Genomic DNA, 16705 nt, shown 5'->3' on the forward strand with positions numbered 1-16705 from the left:
ACACGTAAAGAATGTTAAAAAATTCAACACAAGCTGATAAAAATAATGAAGAGCTTAGAAACAGACTCTGAAAGGGGTATGTTTGGTGAGGAGTAGAAGGAGCATTTTCTTTATATTAAAAATTGAAGAAATATTTGGTTTATCTAGAAATATATGTGGAAGATAATTTTAACTCACTTGAATTCTAGATTGTAAACAGAACAAAACTAACAAGTTTTAGTTAAGGAGGTAGTGTTTGGACAAAAATTAGAGTTTCCACTGAAAAAAAGGACAGGACAAGTTGGCAAGGAGTTTCCCAGCACGTCACTGAGATACGCCCACTGGCACCCCACTCCAGTACTCTTGCCTGGAAAATCCCGTGGACAGAGGAGCCTGGTAGGCTGCAGTCCATGGGGTCACGAGGAGTTGGACACGACTGAGCGACTTTACTTTCACTTTTCACTTTCATGCATTAGAGAAGGAAATGGCAACCCACTCCAGCGTTCTTGCCTGGAGAATCCCAGGGACGGGGGAGCCTGGTGGGCTGCCGTCTATGGGGTCACACAGAGTCGGACACGACTGAAGTGACTTAGCAGCAGCAGCAGCAGTGGGCTTTTATGTCCATTTATACCCAAGTGCTCCCTGCTGCCCAGAGAAGGACCAGAAGGCAGTGATGGCACAAATAGCTAAGGGTCCCAGTGTTCTCAGTGACAGGGTGGTACTCTATAAATCTGCTACCAAATTTTAAAAAAAAGTGAATGGAGGAAGGGACTCAGGGACCCCCTCACCCACAACCAAGCTGTGAAAGGATAATAGATTTCCTGTCTCCTGAAGTCTCTTTAAACGGGATTTGCAGCATCACTTCCAATGTCTGCAGGAATCTGGAAGTCCTTACAGACACTGCCCTCTCATTATTGGGCTAGATCCCCTGAAACCCTCATTGCCGGTAGAAAATGAACTCTGTAGCTGTAATATTCCATTTCTATGAAATGACCAGAAAAAGAGACTCACTAGAGACAGAAAGCAGGTCAGTGGTTGCCGGCGGCTGGCAGTGAGGGTGGGGATTAACTGCAAATAGGATCTTTAGGGGGATGATGGGAAATGTTCTAGAACTAGATTGCAGTCGTGGTCCTACAACTCTGTCCATTTACTAAACATCACTGAATCATGTACCTCAAATGGGTCAGTTGTATGATACATAATTTATAATACATATCAATAATGTAATTTATAATACCTCAATAATGCTGTTAAAAAATAAAAATGTGACAGGGGAAAAAAAGTCATTTCATAACCAAGTCTATTTCAAAGGTTCCACTTGAAACACCTTTTGCCTGTTCAGTTGCTAGAGCAGAGCAGCTTCCCAGACAGGTCTGTGTGACCCCAGGTACAGGCTTGCTGCCCAAACCAGACTGTCCCACACTCTCCAGCCAGGGTAGGGGAGACTCCCACAGTAAAAGCTCAGTGTGGCCTCCTGACGGACTCCAGGGGCTGTGGAGGCTGGGACACAGGTACGGGGCCCAGAGGGGCTGGTGTACAGTGGACTCCTGGGTCAGGAGTGCTGCTCCTGTGCCTGAAAATGGCCCCAACCTTCAATACAACCCACCGCCCCATATTCTTCTACATGGATGATGCTGGAGATCATTTTACACAATAGCTCTCATGATAAAAGATGCAACTTCTAGGCCTGCTGTAAAAGAGTGTACCAGTGATGGAAGACCCTCTCCGAGCTCTGTGTTAGGAAGAAGGTTTGCAAGGCCTGAGGGAGGCGAGGAGGGGTTGAGGAAGAAGCAATGAAGCACAAGCTGTAAGACAGAAAACCTGAAAGTCTGAAGTCCTTCCATCTCCGCAGACAACAGTGGATGGTGTCTGCCTGTGACCAGTTCAACCTCTCACGCATTTGTTTACCTCCACGTGGGCCAGGCCCCTGGCTGATGAGTGGTGGTTCTAATAGGAATAAACACAGATCCTTCCTTTGGGGCCCTTATCCTCTGTTAACCCGGAAGAGCAGAAAAACCACCACCCAGTAGGCAAAGCCAGCTCTCCTGTGAGTGCTGTGTGTGTGTGTGTATGTGTACATGTGTGTGTGAGTGATATGCAGAGTGTGTAGTGTGTGGTATGTTTTTGTGTGATGTGTCTATTTGTGTGGTGTGTTTATATGTATGTGTATGGTGAGTAATGTGTATTCACGTGGGGTGTGTGTGTGTGTTATGCAGTAAGTGTGTGTGGTATGTGGGCTGGTGGTGAGGTGGGAGGGGGCTGCAGGCTGCCTGGGAGCAGGAAGTTAAACAAACAGTTGCAGTAGCGGAAATAACTCTGGGAAAGAACATGTGAAAAACCATCCAGAAGGTTTTTTAAAAATCTGTTAGTATCTCAAAGCCATGAAGCCCAAGTCTCCTACCACATGGCTCATTCATGAGTGACCCAGGGCCCTGTGAACTGATAGGAATGATGGGCTGGTGAGGGGAGATTCAATCCAAGGAAGCAGTTATCCATCAGCTGCCTGAGAAGGAGAGACACGCTTTCAGGAAGAAACCATCAGATCTCACCTCTAACCAGCGAGATGCGCTGGGCTTTACTGTGCACACTCAAGAAGCCAGCCCAGCAAGGTCAACACCTGGAGGGCAGCACCTGCCCAGGTATTCAGTGCAGTGGGAAGGAAAACTGGGGTCATGAGGGAAGAAATGGCCAAGGGATTGGCTTGCAGATTGTAAGGAGGATGGGGATGACCTAACAAGGGAGACTTGTTTTAGCTGTGGAAGAAATGTAAAGAACACAAGACAGAGAATAAGGACAGAAAGCATGTGTTGGCAAAGACAGCTTGAGCCATGATCCCAGGACCAAAAAAAAAAAAACCAGGAAGACAGCATTGCCACATTCAGGGAATATACAGGGGCGTGGAGGAGAAGAAGGCAGGTGCAGCAGGCATATGTGATAGCTAAGGATGCCCAGAGCACAGAGCTAGCTGCTGCCCCTGGGGGCACCACTGGGCACCCCAAACTCCCTCACACTGTCTAAATGCAGAGGACAAAGGGAGTGGTGCTTACCTGGAGGGAGGTACTGGCAGTGCCCAGAAGAATTCACTAACACATTGGTGTGGAACGTAGCATCAAAACGTTCATCAGCACTAGAAACAAGAGAAGGATCCGTGAGCTAAGCCGGCCAGGAAGTGGGTTCCCCATGCCCTTGGGGTGGTTGTTCCCGTGGTCTGAGAAGCTCTGAGAAGGGCTGTTGCTTTCAGGTGGGGCAGCTGGCAGCAGTGCGAGAGCCCCGTGTGGGGCTGACCTGGAAGGTCTTCCCAGAGGACAGGGGGATGGAGCCAATGCCCTCCTCCATTTCATAGGGACGCTGATTTTTTCCATATGCATGTAAAACAAAGCTCTTAGCAAAAATGAAACCTGAAGACAACTTAGGAGGTCATTACAGATGACATTTCAATCTATCTTCAGGAGACAGAGTGTAGGGGGGTGGGGGAGCAAAGTGCCTCTCTATCAGCCCACAAGAGTGGGATTTGGACCCTCTGTATTCAAGGCTTTAGTTTCAGCCCCATGAATGGGTCCAAAGCTCAGATGGCGCTTGATAAATCCATCTTGAGTGACTGAGGCTGCAGGTGCTCAGGGGAGCTGGGCAGCCTTTAGGGGTACCAGGCTCCAGGAGTGGTGATGACAGGTGGAGAGAACACAATCAGGTTCAAGTTCAGATAAATGCACCCCAACCCCACCCCTAACCATGCTCAGAACCTCCTCCAGACAGCAGTGACCAACCTGGTTAAAAGAAGGCACACAAAACAGGAAGGAAAAAATAATTAAGACCAAGAGCCCTTCACATCCAGGTCTTTCACTTTCTGTGTTCTGACACTTTGACATCTGGGGCCTTGCTGACCCTGGAGGGACTGTCCCCATCACCCCACTGCCCCAGATTAGCCAATTCCTGGAGACAGCAAACAACTCAATCAAAGGAAAACCAACTAATCCAGAGCCCACACCACAACTAGTTCCTTTATGGAGCTCTCATCTCCTGGCCACCATCCACCCACCCTAATCACCCCAGGGGTAGACACCAGACAAATAGCAACAAGCCATATGCATCAGAGCCTGCTGAAAGCATTCCAAGTTCTAGCCATGCTTACCTTGCCTCACCGCTTCCCTGTGGAGACCACAATAAAGGCTTTTGAGCACGTTTTCTCCCCAAGCCCTCTGCTTTCTGATTGACCCTGGTGCTTCCCTGTGTGGCCCTGTGTGGCGAGCAAGCCTCCTGTTTCTAGGGAACTGTGAGTATCTAATAAACTTCCTTCCTTCATCATTTCTGTGTCTGCATCTTACCATACCTGATTAAAACATATCCTTAAAATACTGCCCTATGGGTGAATAAAAAGGAAACGGCCTTAAGAAAATGTAGGCAGCCAGTCATGGTACCAGCACCATGAGTCAAATTCCCGTCCTTTTAGCAACTGGAGGACCTCTGCTATGGGCTGCCCATGTCTCCAGAGCCCCTGCAGTCTTTTCTGTCTCCAGCATTCTCTAAAGGGGAAAGTCACCATCACAAGTTGTCTGAGGACAGGCTTCATTGTGAGAGACACAGTCAAGGATAGAGACAAGAAAGATCCAAGAAGAAACTGACAATGAAAGGAATGAAAAGTCACCTTTAAAAAAAAGTAATACCCTCATAAAAATTCAGATGGATATTGCATTTAGAAAAACAGGGGGCAATATGGAAGTTAAATATGGTCTATGAAATACATCTTTAAAAATGGGTGGGAGGTTTGGCTGGTAAGAATCACAGAGATGAAATAGAAGACAGAAGGGATGAGGGTCTCAAAGTAAAGGCTGGGGAAATTCACTCAACAGAAGTGGAGGAAACATCAGGGGAGTGGGAGGGAGAGAAATCACATGGAGAAATTTTAGAGCTGAAGGAAACCCCTAAAGTATGAAGGCAAAAAAAAAAAAGGGTGTTTTCAAGAACATTCAGGTGTTTCTTAATGTATATTTTCTTGGCCATGGACTTGATCATCAGCTCTAGAAAAATGAGGCTGAACACTAAAGAAGAAACAAACTTTCAGACTAAACTTAAAGATCCAGAAAAGGGATTTTCAGGATGAACTGTGCCGAGGATCTAGTAAAAGGGTTGGGGGTCCAAATTATAGTGAGATATGAGGGGTCTCTGAAGAGAGTAAAGTGGATTCAGAGTAATCAACACAAGAAACAACAGGCTGGAAAACACCACAGATTTGATGAAGGACTCATTGTTTTAAAAAAAATCTTTAATTAAAAAACAGCACCAGAAACTTCAGGAAAAACCATACAAGCAAGCTTTGGTTTGAAGATAAAAAATGTGACGATGCTGAAAGGAAGGAGGAAGACTAAGCTATAAAATGATAATCCTCCAAGATGAAGAAGGGCACATCCACTCTCTCACTTGTACACACATTCAGGGAGAGAGGAAGAGGAAGGCTCAAGATATAAATATTCTTTGCTTGACAGCAGCCTGTACCCAGGTGTCCTAATGAGACACTAACAGTGACTGGGTGCCAAATAGCTGAGCATGTGGGCCTTCACAAACTCACCCTGGATTTTACCTTGCTTTTTAAATTAGGGTCTCTGGAATTCCAAGATTCTGTGGAGGTGCTTCAGGTTTCTACAAGTGTTTGATTCCAAGTTTCTTTGCCTTGTGTTTCAAAATACAAATAAAAGTCCAAGCACACTCAAACAATTGTTTTCAAAATCTTAACTCTTCAGACACTCAATGTATTAATTAATTAACGTTTCACTACTTTACTGGGGAAAGTTTAGCTTAAGACTCCTCTTGCCGTGACTATCGCGTGACTATCGCATGTATTTGGAACTCTTGGAAATGAGTCATCCAGTAAGATTTCAGGTTTGCAGTATTACTCTATTTAAACACATTTGATCCTACAATTCCAGCACAGAACCTGTATCTGCCTTGACATCTCTTCCCACCTCTGTAGCAACAAAGGCAGAAAGCACAGTGTGATGCTGGCATAGCTTTACTTATTTTAAGCTTGGGTGTCGTCCTGTCTAATTTTTATAGTTATAATAAAGATTGTGGGCAACTGTTAGTGATTAATTTTGGATGAAAAACATACACACAGCTCCTTCTTCACAGATTTGAATCAATTTAACTGAAGAGACTTGAGAGATCACAAGGCAACTGGGTAAAAACAAGATAAAAATCTGTTACCATTAGCAACAGCTTACCTTTGTGACTCAGTGATTTCTGAATATGGTTCAACCAAAATAGAATACTGAGATAAATGGAACTGTATCACTGTCATCATTATCAAAATTCAAATCTTAATACTCATTGTGGAAGATTTAGGTTCTGTCCCACAGGCAATGATATAAATGTAAATGATATAAAAGTAATTCTGGTAATAATTATGTGTTAATACCACTTTATCTGTTTTCACCATTAGGGTTGGAGTTAAACTTTGGTTGAAAAGAGGTCCTGTGCTAAAATCTGAGTCTGAAAACAGGAAGGGGATGAAAAGTCCCTGTCAAAGATGAGTAACCAAAACTATGCCAAGGACCTGACAGGTGGCAACACCAGGAATGTCCAGGACACGTGGCACCACAGCCTTTGGAGCCAGCAGACTCTGGTCACCTTAGAGGCTGGGTGGGCCCATATGACTCATTTTCTTTCTCTGTGCTGGTGTGCGTATGAAACCTTCTGTCTTAAACTCTTAGGAACTCGTCAAACATTTATATTTTTTCCTGACTACTGGAAAACAGGGTGCACCCTCAGCGCTTTTGACAACCCTGGCACATGGCTCTTCACTCCCCTCAAAAGCTCTTCTCTCTGGCTGCTGTGGTCCCCATCCAGCTAGTGATGGACAGATGAGCTTGCATTTAGTATGAGGAGAGCTCTGGGCACCCCCACCGAGAGGTGCTCATGGGGTGGGTTATTTAACCCCAATATTGAAGGCGTGGGTCCTACAACATCAGCCAGAGGACTTCTGGACGGGCTCTAAGGATGCGCAAAAGGCTCAAAAGTGGAAAGGTGAGGGTGTTGCCAGCAGAAAGTGCAGTCTGGTCACACGCCTGGAGATAGACTGGATCAAGGGAGGCTTCACGAAGGTAAGGTGTGTTTGGAGCAGGGGTGAGTGAGATGCTGCCCTAGGCAGCAAGGCAAGTACTACAGGGGCTTGAGAGCAAACCACCAGTGTCTGTGCCTGCAGGACCCAAGGGCCCATCCTTACAGGAGGCTTTCAAACTGTGCTTCCAGATGTCCCAGCAGCACAGGCAGGCAGAGCCCAGGGGGCACAAGTGAACCCTGGTGGTCTGGGCTAAGATTGCATCCTCGTCCTCATCCCCAGGGTGTAACACAGTGCCAGATCTGGCCCTGGGAAGTGCGCCTGGCACTGGAAGCAGAGCCCTCCAATCCCAGCTCAGTGCAGCCTCTGCTTATCTCACCTGGCAGCACTGACCCCCACCTCTCAGCTAAAAACCCAGGGCCAATACACTGCTGCCAAGAGCACACTGTGGGCTCCTGAGGGGAGGACTGTAATGAATGGGGTCTCGGGCACCATCAGACCTGTCTCCCCTGAGGTCACATGGTCCTCCAAAGACAGAAAGAGGGAGAGCAGAAAAGACAAAAATGATCTTAATTTTCCTATTACAAAAAAAGAAATTATGATTACGTGATGAGATAGAGATGTCAGTAATGCTACAGTGGCAATTACATTGCAATATAGATGTGAATCAGGGATTCCCTGGTGACTCAGCGGTAAAGAATCTGCCTGCAATGCGGGAGCTGCAAGAGCTGCATGTGGCGCAGGTTTGATGTCTGGGTGGAGAAGATCCGCTGGAGGAGGATCTGGCAACCTACTCCAGTATTCTAGCCTGGACAGAGGAGCCTGGCAGGCTATGGACAGAGGAGCCTGGCAGGCTACAGTCCATAGGGTCACAAAGCGCCAGACTCAACTGAAGTGACTTAGCACACGGCACATACATGTGTATCAAATCAACACATTGTACATGATAAACATACAATATTTTATATATCTTAATTATATCTCAATAAAATAATAAAGTTTAAAATATTGTAAGAAAAAAGTATGTGAAGAAAAAAGAGGAAATCCATCTATCTCAAACAACTGTCAATGGAAGGTGTCATTTATCTTAAATCTCTTAATAAAAAAAAGCTGCCAATTACATGTTAAGACACCACTGACGCCTAGATTTCACAGGAAAAGTGTCTGTAGAGAAAAGATCAATTTTGTTTCAAAAATGAGTAGTTAAGTCCTTTATCTGGGTATTTTTATTTTGGTTTATATTTTATTCTAAAGTGTTAGGACAGCTTCAAATTATAGCAATGTGAGTTTTCATAGATTGTGACCAAAAAGTCTTGAGCAGAACTGAAATTTCATGGTTGTTTCTACCTTTCAGAGATCCTAGGAGGCAGAGATCTAGGCATTAGCAAGAGGCTTCCAGAAGAATTTATCAATATCTTTTCTTTAATCACTAATTTATGTTACATGGAATGTAACATGGATGTGATGATAACAATCAGATGTAACACTGGATAAATTATAACAATGTTACAACAGTGTTATGAATAATGTAACCTAATAATGGATGCTTGCTCCTTGGAAGAAAAGCTATGATAAACCTAGACAGCATATTAAAAATCAGAGACACTACTTTGTGGACAAAGGTCCATGTAGTCAAAACTACGGTTTTTCCAGTAGTCATGTATGGATGTGAGAGTTGGACCATTAAGAAGGCTGACTACTGAAGAACTGATGCTTTTGAACTGTGGTGTTGGAGAAGACTCTTGAGAGCCTCTTGGACTGCAAGGAGATCAAACCAGTCAATCCCAAAGGAAATCAACCCTGGATATTCATTGGAAGTACTGATGCTGAAACTGAAGCTCCAATACTTTGGCCACTTGATGCAAAGAGTCGACTCAATGGAAAAGACCCTGATGCTGGGAAAGACTGAAAGCAGGAGGACAAGGCATCACCAACTCAATGGACAGGAGTCTGAGCAAGCTCCAGGAGATGGTGGAGGATGGGGAAGCCTGGCGTGCTGCAGTCCATGGGGTCGCAAAGAGTCAGACGACTGAGTGACTGAACAACAAATAACAGTGTTATAAATAATATGGGATAAATGTTACCATGGAATATGTCAAGTTTCTGGGTTCCCAATTTTGTTTCCTGATTAACAAAGGGCTATTTCTGATCCAGGACAACATCATTTTAATCACTACAACAGAATGGAAACATTGGTATTTGGCAGGCTAAGTCCTCCAACTTTATCCTTTGTTTAAAAATTATCTTACCTATCCCTGGACCCTTTACTCATGTCCAATCCCAAGAAGACTGAGTGGAGACTTCAGTTGGAATCACATAAAATTTACAGACTAGTTTGGGAGATTTTGACATCTTTATGATATTGAGTTTTCCCAGAAATAAATATATAACTCATCGTTTATTTTGGTCTTAGATTTTTCAATTGACATTTTTTAACACCTGCAGATATTAGAAATAAGATTTGTTTAATTACATTTTCTAAATGTTGAAAAAGTAAAGATATACATTCATATTTTCATACTTGTATCCAAAATATTTTATCTAGACAGTCTCTAAGAGTTCTTCATGTAAAAAAGTCATAGAGTCTGTGAATGATGATAATCTAGTTTGCTGTTTAGTCACTAAGTCTTGTCTGACTCTCTGCAACCCCATGGACTGCAGCCTACCAGACTCTTCTGTCCATGGGATTTCCCAGGCAAGAATACCGGAGTGGGTTGCCATTCCCTTCTCCAGGGGGTCTTCCCAACCCAGGGACTGAACTTGTATCTCCTGCATTGCAGGTGGATTCTTTATCACTGGAACACATTCCTTTCTAATTGTCAATGTTTTGTTCTTTTATTTTCTTATTATTTAATAAATTAAGAAATCTTAATACCATTATTAAGATATTTTTAAGTGATCTTTATTTCATTCTATATATAGAAACCTGTAATGTTGCAGCATTAAACAATCCTTTGGTAAAGATCTTACTTCAGGTTACACAAGTTTTCTTCTATTTCACAAATGTATATTAAATACTATCAATTGATTTTTCTCTAACTACTAGATGATCACATGATTTCTCCCCTTCATTCTGTTTACAGAGTGAATTATGGCAATTAAGTTTTCTAAAGTTAAAACTTGCATTATTAGAAAATTAAATTTGTTAAATAATTTAAAAAAAATTACTGCTAGATTTAGTGAGTTAATACTTTAGTTAAGATGTATACATATATGCTCATAAGTGATGCTAGGTGGGACTTGCCTGAAAAATACACCTTTTCAAATTTATTTTTAAAAATGTATCATTCAAGAGGATGAAAGGCAAGCTTCAGACTGGTAGAAAATACTTGAGAAAAGTTATTTCTAATAAAGACTGCTATCCAAATAACTCTTCACAGTAAGAAAACAACCCAATCAAAAATGGGTCAAAAACTTGAACAGGTACATCAACAATGATGACATGAGGGAATGTAAATTTAAACAACCAGATGTCATCACACACCTATCAAATAGTCAAACCCAAGACCACTGAGAACACCAAATCTGGCAAGGATATAGAGCAAAAGGAACTTTCATTCACTGCTGATGCGTATGGAAAATGGGACAATCACTTTGAAAGACAGTTTGGCTGTTTGTTAGAAAACTAACCACCCTCTTACCATTGTTGTTGTTTTTCAGTCACTCAGTTATGTCCCAAGTCTTTGTGACCCCACGGACTGAACCATGCCAGGCTTCCCTGTTCTTCACTATCTCCCAGAGTTTGCTCAAACTCATGTCCATGTCCATTGATTCATGATGCCATACAACCATCTCATCCTCTGTTGTCCCCTTCTCTTCTTGCCCTCAATCTTTCCCAGTATCAGGGTCTTTTCCAATGAGTTGGCTCTTCTCATCAGGTGGTCAAAGTATTGGAGATTCAGCTTCAGCATCAGTCCTTCCAATGAATATTCAGTTGTTTTCCTTTAGAACTGACTGGTTTGATCTTGCTGTCCAAGAGACTCTCAAGAGGCTCCAGCACCACAGTTCAAAAGCATCAATTCTTTGGCGCTCAGCCTTCTTTCACATCCATACATGGCTACTGGAAAAACCACAGCTTTGATTATACAGACCTTGGTCATCAAAGTGATGTGTCTGCTTTTTAGCACACCTGTCTAGGTCTGTCACAGCTCATCTTTCAAGAAGCAGGCGTCTTTTAATTTTATGGATGCAGTCACCATCTGCAGTGATTTTGGAGCCCAAGAAAACAAAGCCTGTCTCTGTCCCTATATTTTCCCTATCTATTTGCCATGAAGTGATGGAACTGGATACCGTGATCTTAGCTTTTTGAATGTTGAGTTTTAAGCCAGCTTTTTCACTCTCCTCTTTCACGTTCATCGAGAGGCTCTTTAGTTCCTCTTTACTTCCTGCTGTTAGAGTAGTGTTATCTGCATATCTGAGGTTGCTGATATTTCTCCCAGCGATCTCCCTCTTGTGATTCATGCAGCCCAGAATTCTGCATGATGAGTACATCATGCAATCACACCCTTGGTGTTTATGCAGAGGAGTTGAAATCTTATGTCCAGACAGAAATCTGTACATGGACGTCTACAGAAAGCTGTACACATAATTACCAAAACTTTGAAGCAATCAAGATGTTCTTGAGTAGGTGGATGAATAAATAAACAGTGATACATACAGGCAGTGGAATGCTATTTAGTCTTAAAATGAAGTGAGCTATTAAGCCATTAAAGACTTGGGGGAAGCTTAAATGCATATTTACTAAGTGAAAGAAGCCAGTCTGAGGGCTACATACTGTGTAACTCCAACTAAAGGACATTCTAGACCAGCCAAAACTATGAAGACAGTAAAGTTCAACGGCTTCCAGGAGTTGAAAGGAGAGAGGGATGAATAAGAGGAGCACAGATTTTTAAGGCAGTGAAACTGTTCTGTATGCTACTATAATGCTGGATACATGTCATTATACCTTTGTCCACACCCATACAATGTACAACATAAAGAGTGAGCCCTAGGGTCTACTACGTACTTTGGGTGTATATTGCGGATGCTGTTCACACTGTCCACATTGTTCGCTGAACCCAGGGTAGGCAAGGCACACGCTAAGAGGCTGGAAGAAGACTTGAGGATCTGTAGGAACTGCAGACACATTTATTCTCTTCTGGCAACAGCCATAGCATAACCTAACACAACACAACCTCTCTCCTGGCTGACAACAGCAGTCATAACAGCACTCGCTCCTAGCTGACACAGCAGCCACGGCAGCAGACACGCTATATCCTCTCCTCCTGCGGCTGACCCAACGGACAGCCATGACGCAGCGGTAATGCTGCCACTTTCCAGGCGGAGTTCACATATCCCTACAGCACAAAGTAGCTCGTGACCAAGCAGTACCTTGTGATGCGCATGTGCAGTGGTATACATGACCTCAGCCGATACACAGTCACTATTTACAAGATGTGGGGCAAGAGAGCCTGAACACGCCATCTTGGCTAATTTGCTCTCTCCCCACAGGGTGATAATTATTTGTCAGTGTTGGCTCATCAACTGCAACAAACAAACATTTTTGTTCAGTCACTAAGTCATGCCTGACTCTTTGCAATCCCATGGACTGCAGCACACCAGGCTTCCCTGTCCTCCAGTATCTCCTGGATTTGCCCAAACTCATGCTCATTGAGTCAGTGAGGTCATTCAACCATCTCATCCTGTTGCCTGCTTCTTCTCTTGCCCTCAAGCTTTCCCAGAATCAGGCTCTTTTCTGATGAGCCAGTTCTTTGCTTCAGGTGGTCAAAATATTGGAGTTTCAGGTTCAGCATCAGTCCTTCCAATGAATATTCAGGGCTGATTTCCTGTAGGATCGAGTGGTTGGATCTCCTTGCTGTCCAAGGGACTGTTACGAGTCTTCTCCAGCAACACAGTTTGATAGCATAAATTCTTTGGTGCTCAGCCTTCTTTATGGTCTACCTCTCACATCCATACATGACTACTGGAAAAACCTGCAGATTTGACTAGATGGACCTTTGTTGGCAAAGTGACGTCTCTGCTTCTTAATATACCACTCTGGTCCGGGTGTTCATAATGGGGTAGGCATTTCATGTGTGGGGGTAGGGGTATATGGGAAATCTGTGAACCTTCTCAATTATGCTGGGGATGTAAAATTACTCTAAAGTATATTTTAAAGATAGATAGATAAATAGATTCAATTATGTTAACTATGTTTTCTATTTTGTCTAGAATCAGCTTATATTTTTCTAGAAAAAAATAAATCCTGGCTAAATTTCCAAATTTATTGCCATAAAGTTGTCCATAATATTCTATTTTTAAAAATGCCATCTATGGTTATAGACTTATTTTATATCTAATAAACATTTATTTGTATCTTCTTTACTTTCTTGATAATTATTCCCTGAGGCATGTTCATTTTATTGGTTCTTCTTAAAACCAATTTATTCCTTCTTGATTTCTATCTTATTTTTCTCATTTAATAAATCTGTACTCTTTTCTTTATTCCTCTTTTTATTTACATAATAGTTTTCTAAGTTCTTGTGATTGGTATTAATAATTAATTCAAATTTTACTTTAAAACCTTGTGGATCACAACTAACTGTGGAAAATTTTTAAAGAGATGAGAATGCCAGACCGTCTTACCTGCCTCCTGAGAAACCTGTATGTAGTTCAAGAAGCAACGGTTAGAATTGGACATGGAACAATGGTTCCAACTTGGGAAAGGAGTACATAAGGCTGCATATTGTCACCTTGCTTATTTAACTTACATGCAGAGTACATCATGTGAAATGCTGGACTGGATGAAGCATAATCAAGACTGCTGGGAGAAATAACAATAACCTCAGATATGCAGATGACACCACCCTTATGGCAGAAAGTGAAGAGAAGAGGAATTAAAGAGCCTCTTGATGAAAGTGAAAGCGAAGAGTGAAAAAGCTGGCTTAAAACTCAACATTCAAACAATGTAGATGGTGGCATCCGGTCCTATCACTTCATGGCAAATGGGGAAACAACAGAAACAGCAACAGACTTTATCTTCTTGGGCTCCAAAATCACTGCAGATGGTGACTGCAGCCATGAAATTAAAAGACGTTTGCTCCTTGGAAGAAAAGCTATGACCAACCTAAACAGCATATAAAAAGCAGAGACATTACTTTGCCGACAAAAGTCCGTCCAGTCAAAGCTATGGTTTTTCCAGTAGTCATGAATGGATGTGAGAGCTGGCCCATAAAGAAAGCTGAGCACTTAAGAACTGATGCCTTTGGACTGTGGTTTTGGAGAAGACTCTTGACAGGTCCTTGGACTGCAGAGATCAGACCAGTTAATCCTAAAGGAAATCGGTCCTGAATATTTATTGGAAGGGCTGATGCTAAAGCTGAAGCTCCAATTTTGGCCACCTGATACAAAGAACACACTCATTAGAAAAGACCCTGATGCTTGAAGGCAGGCGGAGAGGGGGACGACAGAGGATGAGATGGTTGGATGGCATCACTGACTCGATGGACATGATTTTGAGCAAGCTCCGGGAGTTGTTGATGGGACAGGGCTGCCTGGTGTGCTGCAGGCCATGGGGTCACAAGGAGTTGGACACGACTGAGTGACTGAACTGAACTGTCTAATGTAAGCATTTGAGGCTATGGATTTCTCCTTACATATATATACATATGCTCTCACACATTCACACCCACTAAAGTTTTTTTATTCACATTTGGGTATTTAGTTCTCTAGATATATATTTTCAGTAGAACAAGGACACATCTCTATCTGTGTCTATCTGTATCCATTTCTCTTCATTAGATGAGGCTTGTTAACTGTGGAATTCTATTGATACACAATTTTTTCCCTTCTTGAACTATCAAGTACTAAAAAAGTACACTAAAATCTTCTATCATAATTATGGATTTATCTACCAATTTTTATTCATTTGTATCCAAGTCATTTTATTAGGTGTATACATGTGAATTTTTTATGTATTTTTAGAAATTTCATTATTACTTGAACTTTAACCTTAATTGTACCTCTTTTCTTATAGCAAGTATGCATGCACGTGTGTGTGTGTGTGTGTGTGTATGTGTGTGTTTTCCTGTTTTAAACACAGCCATTTAATTTTATCTTGTTCCTATTGATCAAATACATCTTTTCCATTTTTTTTTTTTTTGCCTCTTGTGTACTTACACTTTATTTCCATCCAAATTAACGTATAGCTGGATTTTTAAATATATATATATATAGATACAGACATAGATAGATAGATGTGTGGTGGCTAAGTTGCTTCAGTTGTGTCCGACTCTTTGTGACTTCATTGATGTAGCCATCCAGGCTCCTCTGTTCATGGGATTTTCCAGGCAAGAATACTGGAGTGGGTTGCCATTTCTTACTACAGCGGATCTCCCAGACCCAGGGGTTGAACCCAAGTCTGTTATGTCTCTTTCTTTGGCAGGCGGGTTCTTTACCACTAGTGCCACCTGAGAAGCCTCTGATAGATAGTTGATAGAGAGATGGTTGGGGAATCTCTGTCTTTTTAACTAACTGCCTAATCCTCTCTCTTCTCTTGTCTCTTAAAATGCTTGGTTTTATTCTTACTCTTTAATTTTGCCCTCTTTATTTCTTTCTGCTTGATTGCACTTCCCTTGTTTCTTTAGGCTTCTCATATTTTCTTCATTCTTTCCCTACTAGCTTCTCATCTGTCTGGAAGTTAAAAAAATATTCTTTTGCTTCTGATAGTTATTCTTATGCTTTTTATCCCTTTAAAATGAACATTTATTGCTCTTTTCTAATTACAGAAATAAAGCATATTCACAAAAAGGGAAAATGGAAAGCACTTGGTAGGTACAAAATAATTGATGAAATTATTTAAGGAATTAAAATTTAAATTACCCATAATTTTGTAATTCAGAGGTAACTTCCTTGCCATTTTTTTCTGAACTTTTTCTATGGATGTGGATACACTGGTTGTATATAATGTACATGCATACCGCATGCATATGCACAGACATTTTAAACAAAATTTTGGACCTTACATACAATAATCTAGAATTTGTTTTTTTTTCCCCCACCTTAGCAATGTATCACAGATAGTTTTGATTCTTACATTTTTAACATGTATATCGTACTCAAAGCTGGTAATTCTATGCTCTACTAGAGCAACTTACATCCAACTAAGTGGTTTACCTCCAAGTACCATCCATACAGTGCTTTATTATTCTCAGCATTTTAATCTCACTTTGTTTTTACCCCCACCATCAAGTTCACTGTTAATATTACATATGTTCAAAATTGTTTATATTTTTTAACTGAATTTTTAACTGTATTTCTTCTCAGACCGTTCCTACATTTATACTCTGAATTTTTAACTATATTTTTAACTGTATTTCTTCTCAGACCCTGTTCCTACATTTATACTCTGATAGTTTCATAAAGGCAGTTTACCTCTTCATGGCAACAATAATTCTTGAGTCCTTCTTTTCCTGAAAATGTCCTGATTTTGCCCCTCATGTAAAGAAGGTTTAGCAGGTACAAAATTCTAGGATGGCAATTATTTTTCTCTCAAACTTGAATGTTAACTCTTAGCTTTTTGTGCTTCTGACTGTTGCCTCTAAAAGGCCTGCAGTCAGTCTAATCTTTATGCTTTTGTAACAAACTATCTTTTGCTCTTTCCCCATTTCCAGCATCTCCTTAGCTTCCTGACTTCTG

The 16705-nt window shown here is 41.8% G+C and overlaps 1 protein-coding gene across 1 annotated transcript in view; it reads right to left on the bottom strand.

The window, feature by feature from the left end:
- The window catches only part of LOC128066803 (neuronal acetylcholine receptor subunit alpha-7-like), a 154049-nt gene that overhangs the window by 22364 nt on the left and 114980 nt on the right, over positions 1–16705 (bottom strand). Inside the window, 1 exon segment of the mRNA XM_052659918.1 lies at positions 3027–3106. Coding sequence (XP_052515878.1) covers positions 3027–3106 — 80 coding nt within the window.

Source organism: Budorcas taxicolor, chromosome 21, assembly GCF_023091745.1.
Source record: "Budorcas taxicolor isolate Tak-1 chromosome 21, Takin1.1, whole genome shotgun sequence".
Taxonomy (NCBI): Eukaryota; Metazoa; Chordata; class Mammalia; order Artiodactyla; family Bovidae; genus Budorcas; species Budorcas taxicolor.